Raw genomic sequence first — 10610 nt, 5'->3', positions numbered from 1 at the left:
AGCTGTTCTGGCCACCTGTGTGGAGAGACAGCAGGGTCAATGAAGTCAGTGCAGAATCTCCAAGCTGAGTCCATATTATCTCTGGTGGATACTCATTTGGCAATTCCAACATCGTGAATTTAATAGATTCTGATTAATCAATTTTTGGAGAAGCACGCTGGTTAAAATATACTTGTCCGTTCCAAAACTTAAACACGTAGTTTCAGAAGAGGAGCCACTGTCGTGAATATATTGAAACAAAGATAACTAGAGTGGTTGATTGAGAAGCTGTCATGAGATGCCTGTAACATAATTTTCATGACTTTTGTCTTCCAGGGCAGGCAGTGGTAACTTCTGTCGGTAAATTAGGCCTGTGTAATTTCACTCTCTGTACCAAGAGCTGTGAGATTATGAAATACACCGGCAAATGTCAAACCACCACAGCACCGACCACCACTCCATCTGAAACTACAACAACAGTCACAGTAACTCCCACATCTACAGAAACCACAAGATGCTCTTGCCACGCCAATGGACAAACATTATCACCTGGTAAGTGTATCAACTCAAATGAAATATGGTACCATGCCAAATTGCATAGGCAAGCTGGGAATCTTGTCTGATGTGTGTCTCCATCAACCTCTCAGAAGTGTGATCAATAATACACCCTAAACTGGCAATTCCAACATTGTGAATGACTTGTTCCATGCATTTGCAGAAAGTGGAAATTTTCTTGCCTTGTTTCATTTCATCAAACAAATAGCGTTGCATTTTTATTTGACGAATATGTGCACGTGGTCGTTTCATGGGTAGTGAAAGAAAACAGAAACAAAGTTCACTTTGCACTAACGTTACTGTCCTTTGCTCACTTATCTGTTTTCATCTGTTAACCATTCATACACATCATTTAGATGTTTGCCACATCCATTTACCTCATCAATCAGTCTGTGTTGATTTCTGATTGCAAAGTTCCATGCCAAATCCTGTCTTGCAGAATACATTTAATTTAGTTTTTAGGAAGATCTCATCTTTTTTGTTTCATTAATTATCTCCGTTTTCTGCAATGCTGAATGAACCTTTAAATGTCCTGGTTCTTTTTGGAAATGAAAGGAGAATGTTAGAATTTTCACTCTCCTCTGGAACTTCTGTGCTTTGCTTAATCTTCAGACATTTTTCTTGTCTGACGACACCACACCATTTATATCTTATCTCAGCCATTTACCACATCTATTGGACAGCGTTCAAATTGACTTCAGATTTCATAGTTTTTCGCCACGTTTCGTCTTGCAGGATGACATATTCTGATTTTGCAGGAAGATGTTGCAAGGTTTCTTTCGTGCAGTTTGAAATTCCTTTAACTTCGCTCCAGAGATGAGCAACATGGTGAACAAATTCAAGGGCAGATGACTCAAATGCAATGATGCCATATCTAGGTTACATTAGGTTCAGTGCAGTCAGCCAAGTGCATGTTTGCTGTTTGGAATCTGTTCGACCTGTTTGTAAATGAAGCACATCCTGGGAGTTTAGCAACAGTGTAATGAATGTGATATATCCTCTCGAATGACTTTCCTGCCAAAATAGCTGCTTAGAACACACATGACAATTGCCCATAGTTTTAATGTGTAGTCTTCATGCATGGTTATTGCACAGTCATGTTTATTTTGTCATGTTTCCAAATACAGTAGCCACTGTCGTCTATATATTGACAGTAAGGTAAATCAAGTGGCTGTGTGAGAACTCATCATGAGATGCCTGTGTGAGAAACGAAGCTGACTCACTTCAATAATTTCAGTCGGAGACAAGATCTGAATCAGTCGTGTCATTTATTTCACTCTTGCAAGAGGGTATGGTGTCTACTGTCCACAAGGCAGGGTCACACCCACACTGAATTCAACTAATACACAACATTTATGTAATTTGGTTCCTATTCTTTCATCCCATTGCTCCTCCCCTGTTTACATCTCCCTCTCTAAGACCGGCACCGATTACTCTTGTTTATCTCTTGCCTTATCCGTCCTTGTCTGTGACAAAATGCTTATTTCTGTCCTCACAAGGCCGTTTGACCACATCCTGCTGTAGGCCATTGTTAGGTATATCGTCCCTTACTTGTTATGATCTTATGACTTAATGACTTCATGATTGTGGTTTGTTCTTGTTTTTGCAGAAGTGGGAAACAGATGCTTATAACTACTGTTTGTCCAGGCATATCTAGCTTAACCCCCTCTCCTCACAGCACCTTATCTCTTTGTCTGTAACATCTACCATTGTTTGCAGGCACATTTCATTCTTGCACGCACATTTTAGCTAATGCAAAATCAATTATGCATTTGCTTCACATAGTTTTCATTCTTGTTGCCTCAGCTCTTGGCTGAAACAATTATACACCGGTGTGAGTTCATTTAACTTGCATAAGCAATTATGATTGCGGAAGTAACACTACTTTGCCTATGTTCCATACCTGTAACATAATTTTCATGACTTTTGTCTTCCAGGACAGGCAGTGGTAACTTCTGTAGGTAAATCAGACCTGTGTAATTTCACTCTCTGTACCAAGAGCTGTGAGATTGTGAAGTACACCGGCAAATGTCACACCACTACAGCACCCACTACAACTCCATCCGAAACTGCAACAACAGTAACAGTAACTCCCTCATCGACAGAAACAACAAGATGCTTTTGCCACGCCAATGGACAAGTATTCTCACCTGGTAAATGAGTTGATTAATTCGACTCTCCAGTATTTTGTCACATTTAACGTTTGGATAATTTACAATTTGTGATCTTAAGTTAAGAAATATGAACAGGCAGGCCAGTTAGATATTCTCTCAATTTCTGCATATCAGAATCTATGTTCCTTTCACATGACTTGGTTCTCTTTGTCAATTTGTTTTTAATTTTGTGTTCAAGCTACTTAAATGTATTCAGATTTCAGTGAAATGGTCCAGTTTCAATTAATAATATTGTCAACTGCAGCATAATCCCTGTCTGATCTCACATTCTTTTTCTTAAAATTAAGATTTCCTTGAACAGTTTTTCTGTAGGAAGGCATCAGTAGTGCAGTGAAAATATTGCCGATCTTGTTCCTGTTTTCATCTTTTTATGTTGTCCATTGTATTCTTCTTTCTATTTCAGCTCCCAAATTCGCACATTCTCACCAAAAATAATCTGTTTAGCTCTTCTCAAGATCTATATGCTTATGTTTACCGACACTGGTGATGGGTCAGTCAAAGGATGCCTGCAATTCTGAACTGTAAATCTTACTTCCCTTCTTATTGAGGAAAGAAGTGCTTATCAAACGTCTTCAATGACATATACAGCTTGCATGGTTATTTAAAGCTCCCTGTTGACAGATTGGCAGAGGCTTGCTGGACATAAAACTGTACACAATGGCCGTGGGCATCATTCCTGACACTTGCCCTTCTGTCACCTGACGTTGCATACAGATGCAGCGATATCAGCCAACCCAGCCACTCATGCGTGTGCCCTATGAGGCATCTCATTCTCCACCTAATGGTCACTCAAGGGGATCTTCTTGTCACTATTATAGTATTACCCTTGGTGTACTGAGGCCAGGCTCAATATGAATCTTACCCCATTCCCCAACTTGTTCTGCCCAGTTCCCTCACCACCTGCGCCCTTGCTCTGGGCCTTCCATCTTGGCTCTGGTGAGACCATGCCTGCTTACCTTCATATCCAGTTCCAGTGTCAACTACTGTTCTAGCTGCAGTCCCAGTATTAACCACCCTCTCAATGATGCTGCAGGAATGAGCAAATTGCCAGCAGTCTCATTTACTGGTTTTCCTTGCCAGCAGGGGACAGAAGACTCATCTTGTTTTACTTAGAGGCTGCCTATGATTGAATGACTACAGCGTTAGTCAGAGAGAGACCAGGCTCAATCCAAACATTTCAGCGTGGAAGGTTGGAATGAAATCCCAGCAGTGTATTTGGATTTTTGTTGCAAACCTACAGCCTAAGATTCTATTATGACACAATCAGACGCATGAAGTCACAGTGTACCTTTAAACAAAACCGCAAATTAATGTAACCTTTCAGAACTGTCAACTTGACAGTTTTATCTTCAAACTGTCAATTTTATCTTCTTTCCAGGGGAGATTGTATACAACTCTCAAGACAAAGAAGGCTGGTGTTTTTATGCATTATGTGCAGAAAACTGCCATATTGTGAAGCACATGAAACCATGTGAAAAAACCACATCACCTCAGCCAACCACACAGTCTCCCACACCAACAACAGTGTCACCAGAAGGTTGCTCAGCTCTGCATCCTCCAAGAGCTGTAAGTAATGGTCATGTTAATCACAGTCACCTATGTGCAATCTATATTGATCATGGTTTAACATGCGTCTTGTGGAAAATTGTTAGGTAAAGCAAGATTATTATTCCCAAGTTGTGGAAGCTGCAAGAATTCACTCTTAGCCTATTATTTGAGTCAGTGACTCATTGAGGAGTATTAATTGTTCATGAACCAATGAAAAGCATCTCAGATACATGTGTCTCCTGTGTACACTACCATAATTGTGTGGAAAATGGGAAAAAGCAAGACAGCAGGAGTGACACACACATCTCCTTCTGTCATGAGTTGGAGGAGCCGGTGTTGGACTGGGGCATGCAAAGTTAAAAATCACATAATACCAGGTTAGAGTTCTACAGGTTTATTTAGAAGCACTGGCTTTCGGAGCGCTGCTCCTTCATCAGGTGGTTGTGGAGTATAAGATCATAAGACACAGAATTTATAGCAAAAGATTACTGTGTGATGTAAAAGAAGGAAGCATATGTAAGGTCTAGACAAGATAGATTGAGTGAATCCTTAGAAAAGTATAAAGGAAGTAGGAGTATACTTAAGAGGGAAATCAGGAGGGCAAAAAGGGGACATGAGATAGCTTTGGCAAATAGAATTAAGGATAATCCAAAGAGCTTTTGCAAATATATTAAGGATAAAAGGGTAACTAGTGAGAGAATATGGCCCCTCAAAGATCAGCAAGGTGGCCTTTGTGTGGAGCCACCAAAAATGGGGGAGATACTAAATGAGTATTTTGCATCAGTATTTACTGTGGAAAAGGATAAGGAAAATATAGACTGTAGGGATATAGATGGTGACATCTTGCAAGATGTCCAGAATACAGAGGGGGAAGTGCTGGATGTCTTGAAACAGGTAAAGGTGGATAAATCCCCAGGACCTGATCAGGTGTAACCAAGAACTCTGTGGGAAGCTAGAGAAGTGATTGCTGGGCCTTTTGCTGAGATATTTGTATCATCGATAGTCTCAGGTGAGGTGCCGGAAGACTGGAGGTTGGCTAATGTGGTGCCACTGTTTAAGAAGGGCGGTAAAGACAAGCCAGGGAACTATAGACCGGTGAGCCTGACCTCGGTGGTGGGCAAGTTGTTGGAGGGAATCCTTAGGAACAGGATATACATGTATTTGGAAAGGCAAGGACTGATTCGGGATAGTCAACATGGCTTTGTGCGTGGGAAATCATGTCTCACAAACTTGATTGAGTTTTTTGAGAAAGTATCAAAGAAGATTGATGAGAGCAGTGCGGTAGATGTGATCTATATGGACTTCAGTAAGGCATTCAACAAGATTCCCTATGGGAGACTTATTAGCAAGGTTAGATCTCACAGAATACAGGAAGAACTGGCCATTTGGATACAGAACTGGCTCAAAGGTAGAAGACAGAGAGTGGTGATGGAGGGTTGTTTTTCAGACTGAAGGCCTGTGACCAGTGGAGTGCCACAAGATTGGTGCTGGGCTCAATGACAACAAAATTGGAGGTATAGTGGACAGCGAAGAGGATTACCTCAAAGTACAACAGGATCTGGACCAGATGGGCCAATGGGCTGAGAAGTGGCAGATGGAGTTTAATTCAGATAAATATGAGGTGCTGCATTTTGGGAAAGCAAATCTTAGCAGGACTTATACACTTAATGGTAAGGTCCTAAGGTGTGTTGCTGAACAAAGAGATCTTGGAGTACAGGTTCATAACTCCTTGAAAGTGGAGTCACAGGTAGATAGGATAGTGAAGAAGGCGTTTAGTATGCTTTCCTTTATTGGTCAGAGTATTGAGTACGGGAGGTGGGAGGTCATGTTGCGGCTGTACAGGACATTGGTTAGGCCACTGTTGGAATATTGCATACAATTCTGGTCTCCTTCCTATCGGAAAGATGTTGTGAAACTTGAAAGCGTTCCGAAAAGATTTACAAGAATGTTGCCAGGGTTGGAGGATTTGAGCTATAGGGAGAGGCTGAACATGCTGGAACTGTTTTCCCTGGAGTGTCGGAGGCTAAGGGGTGACCTTATAGAGGTTTACAAAATTATGAGGGGCATGGATAGGATAAATAAGCAAAGTCTTTTCCCTGGGGTCGGGGAGTCCAGAACTAGAGGGGTTAGGTTTAGGGTGAGAGGGGAAAGATATAAAAGAGACCTACAGGGCAACTTTTTCACGCAGAGGGTGGTGTGTGTATGGAATGAGCTGCCAGAGGAAGTGGTGGAGGCTGGTACAATTGCAACATTTAAGAGGCATTTGGATGGATATATGAATAGGAAGGGTTTGGAGGGATATGGGCCGGGTGCTGGCAGGTAGGACTAGATTGGGTTCGTATATCTGGTCGGCATGGACGCATTGGACTGAAGGGTCCATGCTGTACATCTCTATGACTCTATGACTCTAACTGAAATCATTTGTTAAGACTTGTTAAGATTTGTTAAGACTTAACAAACAATCCAGGTATTTTTCAATATATAATTCCAGTTACATCACACTGTAAACTTTTGCTATAAATTCTATGTCTTATGATCTTATACTCCACCACCACCTGATGAAGGAGTAGTGCTTTCAGATAAACCTGTTGGACTATAACCTGGTGTTGTGTGACTTTTAACACACAACCAACAAGAAGGACTGGATGCACTCCAGAACCCTGTCCAGACTGGCATTTTTGTCAGCATGTTGGTATTTGTATTGTTTCTAAAACAGTCACCTCCTCTATCATCACCTTAGTAATCCATTCTTAAAATCTTGTTACATATCAGGCAACATCTTGATCCATCATAAATTTCAGTTAATTCAGACATTTGTAAACTCAAATCAGTCCTCTTCTACACAGATTTCCATATAAATCAATATTCCAGACACCACTATCACCATCCCTGGTTATGGCTTGTCCCATCAGCGGGACAGACCCAGCAGAGGTGGTGTCACAGTGGTGTACAGTTTGGAGCAAGTTGCCCATGGAGTCCTCATCATTTATTCCAAATCCCATGAAATCTCAAATCTCCTGCTGATAACTACGTAACAACACCACTATTGATTGAGCTGGTCGAGTCTTGAAGGACACAGCTGGTAAACAGGGACAGTGAGGGAAATCCATCCTTGACCTCATCCTCACTAACCTGCCTGCCACAGATGTATCCATCTATGACAGAATCAGTAGGAGTAAGCACAGCAAAATCCTTGTGGTGACAAAGTTGCAAGGGACGTAGAAATGGACTGTAAAAGACATGATGACAAAATACTTGATTCACATTATTGGGATTGGTCAAAGCCAATGGATTTATGAAAAGATATCATGCTTTGCTTTAATTTTTTTTAAAGCCTGTAACAAGTATAATAAATAAGAATAACCAGTGAATGTGGTATATTAGATTTTCCGGATTTTGATAAGGTATCCTCATGAGAAATTATTGGGAAAAGTTAAAGCACATGGGACAACAGGTAGTATATTGGCATTTACCGAAAATTCATTGACAGACAGAAACAGAGTCCACATAAATGGATCTTTTTCTAAGTGGCAGGTAGTGACTAGTGATGTACTGCAGGGATCAACGCTTGGGTCCCAGTGATATAAGGTGTATATGCATTTATAAGTTACATGGATCAGAGAACCAAATACAATGCTTCATGTTTGCTGATGACACAAACCAGGTTGGGATTTAGTTGTAAGAAGGATGCAAGGAGGCTTCAAGGTGGTTAAGACAAGTTGAATGAGTGGGTAAATACATGATAGGTGCTGCACAATATGACGAAATATAAGGTATTACAATTTGGTGTGAAAAACAGAAAGGAAAAGTATTATTTAAATGGTGAGATATTGGGAAGTGTGAATGTCAATAGGGATCTAAGTGTTCTTGTAGCTCAGTCAGTGAAAATAGACATGCAAATGCAGGAAGCAATTAGGAATGCTAAAGGTATTTTGGCCTTCATTGCAAGAGGATTTGAGTTCAGCAGTAGGAATGTCTTATTATTCAGGGACTTGGTGAGACACACTGGAAGTTTTGTGAACTATTTTGATCACATTACCTAACAGGTCTAGACAGAGTAGACAGAAAGGATGTTTCCCTTGGTTGGAAAAGGGACACAGTCACAAGGTACATGATTGGACATTTAGGACTGAGATGAGGAAACATTTATTTGCTCAAAACATAGAGAACCTGTGAAGTTCTCAACCACAGAAGACTGTGAAGGCCAAGTCACTGAATGTATTCAAGAAAGTAATAGATATATCCTTTGATTTGAAAGGTATCAAGGAGCATAGAGAGAAAGAAGGAATATAATATTGAGATCGGGATTTAGCAACGATCATATTGAATGGCAGAACAGTCTCGAAGAGATGAATGGCCTTCTCCTGCTTGTAGTTTCCATGTTTCAATGTAACAATAGAAGCAGGACTGTATTCAACCACAATGTATAATCTAATAGCCCATTTGACATCCCATTCTTTACCATTAAGCCAGGGAATCAATGAAAAGTGCAGATGGAGATGATAGGAGCAGCATACAACATACCTAAAAATGAGACATCAACCTGGTGAAGTTACAAAACAGGACTACTTACATGCCAAAGAGCATAAGCAACAAATGATAGACAGAGTTAAGCAATTCCATAATCAATGGATTAGATCTAAGCTCAGCTGTCATGCTGCATTCAGTTGTCAATAGTGGTGGATAATTAAACAAATCAGTGCTGAAGGAGGCTCCACAAACATCCCCATCCCCAATAATGGTGGAGTGTTGCACATCAGTGCAAAAGATAAGGCTGAAGCATTTGTGACAATCATCTCGGTGTCCTCCAGAGGTTCCTAGCCAGTCTTCAGCCAATTTGATTCACTCCACACACTATTAAGAAATAATTGAAAGCACTGGATGCTGCAAATGTTATGTGTCCTGACCATATTCTAGCAATATGACTGCTGCTACTGAGAATTGCTCGTGAAGGGAGTGATTGTTAAAGGTGATAGATGGGGTGCCAATGAAAAGGGCTGCTTTGTTCTGGATGGTGTCGAACCTCTTGAGTTTTCTTGGATCTGCACTCTTCCAGGCAAGTGGGAAGGAGTCCATCAGACTTCTGACTTCTGTCTTGTGCATGGCAGACAGACTTTAGGGAATCAGGAGGTGAGTTGTTTGCTGCAGCATTATTATCTTCTGACACACTATTGCAACCGCAGTATGTGCACGTCTTGTCCAGTTCTGTTTCTGGTTAATAATAATGATGGTTGCTCATGCCTAATTTAGTGATAACATTGAATGTCAAGGGATGATGATTAGATTCTCTCTTGTCCGGATGGTATGATTTGGAGAGGAACTCTATGTATTCCCTGTTTCTCAGTGGTAGTGTTGCAAGGAGCCTTGATGAATTGCTACAGGTTATTTTATAGATAGTACACACTGGTGCAACTGAGCTAGGACTCAAGTCTTTTCCTCATGCCAGCTCCTCCTGGCCCTTAACTTCTTGATATTTTGAAAATCTATCTCTGTCTTCGTTAAATACTTGAGTTTCCACAACTCTCTGAGGTAAAGAATTCACCACCCTCTGAGAGAAGATTATTTCCTTTAAACTTAATTTTAAATTCCCTGATTCTTTAACTATGTCCCCTGATTTGAGATTCCTCTACTCATGGAAACAGTTAAATTAATGCTTTCTTGTATACTTAGGCTTTATGTTTAATTGAGTTGATAATCACTGAGCGCTTTGATGAATTCTTCCAATTTTGCTTCTGAATAAATCCCAATGCCCCACATATAGGAAGCATTGTTACTAGGTGACTGTATTACGTAATGAATGAGTTAGTGAGAATAAAAAAAGGACCTTGAAAACTAACACAGTCTCCACAAATATAAAAGTACCAAAAAGCAGTAGCTCATTAGCGTCACATGTAAATAATTGTCATCTCAATACTGACCTTCAGAACTCCACAAATCACTGGCAGCCATACTTTATCCCTACTCACTGCCTTCTGCCAATCAGCCAATCTTCCATCCATGCCAGTACCTAAGACCATGGACTTCTATTTTATTTAGCAGCCTCCTGTGTGGCACCCTGTCAAAGGCCTTTTGGAAATCTAAATATATCATGTCCACTGGCTCTCCTTTGTCGAACTTGCTTGTTACCTTCTCAAAGAATTGGGAGTGATGATCACCAACAATCTGTCCTGGTTCACCCATGTCGACTCTACGGTCAAAACAGCTCAGTAATGCCTCTACTTCCTCAAGGGGCTAAGGAAATTTGGCCTGTCCATAAAGACTCTTACAATTTTTTATAGATGCACCATAGAAAGCATTCTATTTAGATGCAGCACAACATGATATGGCAACTACTCTTATCAAGACCGAAATAAA

At 40.7% G+C, this 10610-nt stretch overlaps 1 protein-coding gene across 1 annotated transcript in view; it reads left to right on the top strand.

Moving 5' to 3' along the window:
• The first annotated feature begins 350 nt into the window (after nucleotides 1-350).
• LOC122547675 (mucin-5B-like) overlaps nucleotides 351-10610 on the top strand; it is a 79737-nt gene continuing 69477 nt past the window's right edge. The window contains exons 1-3 of the mRNA XM_087996796.1: nucleotides 351-531; nucleotides 2472-2687; nucleotides 4087-4274. Of these exons, the coding sequence (XP_087852922.1) occupies nucleotides 390-531; nucleotides 2472-2687; nucleotides 4087-4274 (546 nt within the window). The 5' untranslated portion in view covers nucleotides 351-389. The remainder of the gene's footprint in view (nucleotides 532-2471; nucleotides 2688-4086; nucleotides 4275-10610) is intronic.

Source organism: Chiloscyllium plagiosum, unplaced genomic scaffold (assembly GCF_037043375.1).
Source record: "Chiloscyllium plagiosum isolate Xiang-an unplaced genomic scaffold, Cpla_swu_hap1 HiC_scaffold_18, whole genome shotgun sequence".
In the NCBI taxonomy this organism is placed as follows: Eukaryota; Metazoa; Chordata; class Chondrichthyes; order Orectolobiformes; family Hemiscylliidae; genus Chiloscyllium; species Chiloscyllium plagiosum.
This window is presented reverse-complemented; position numbering and strand designations above follow the sequence as displayed.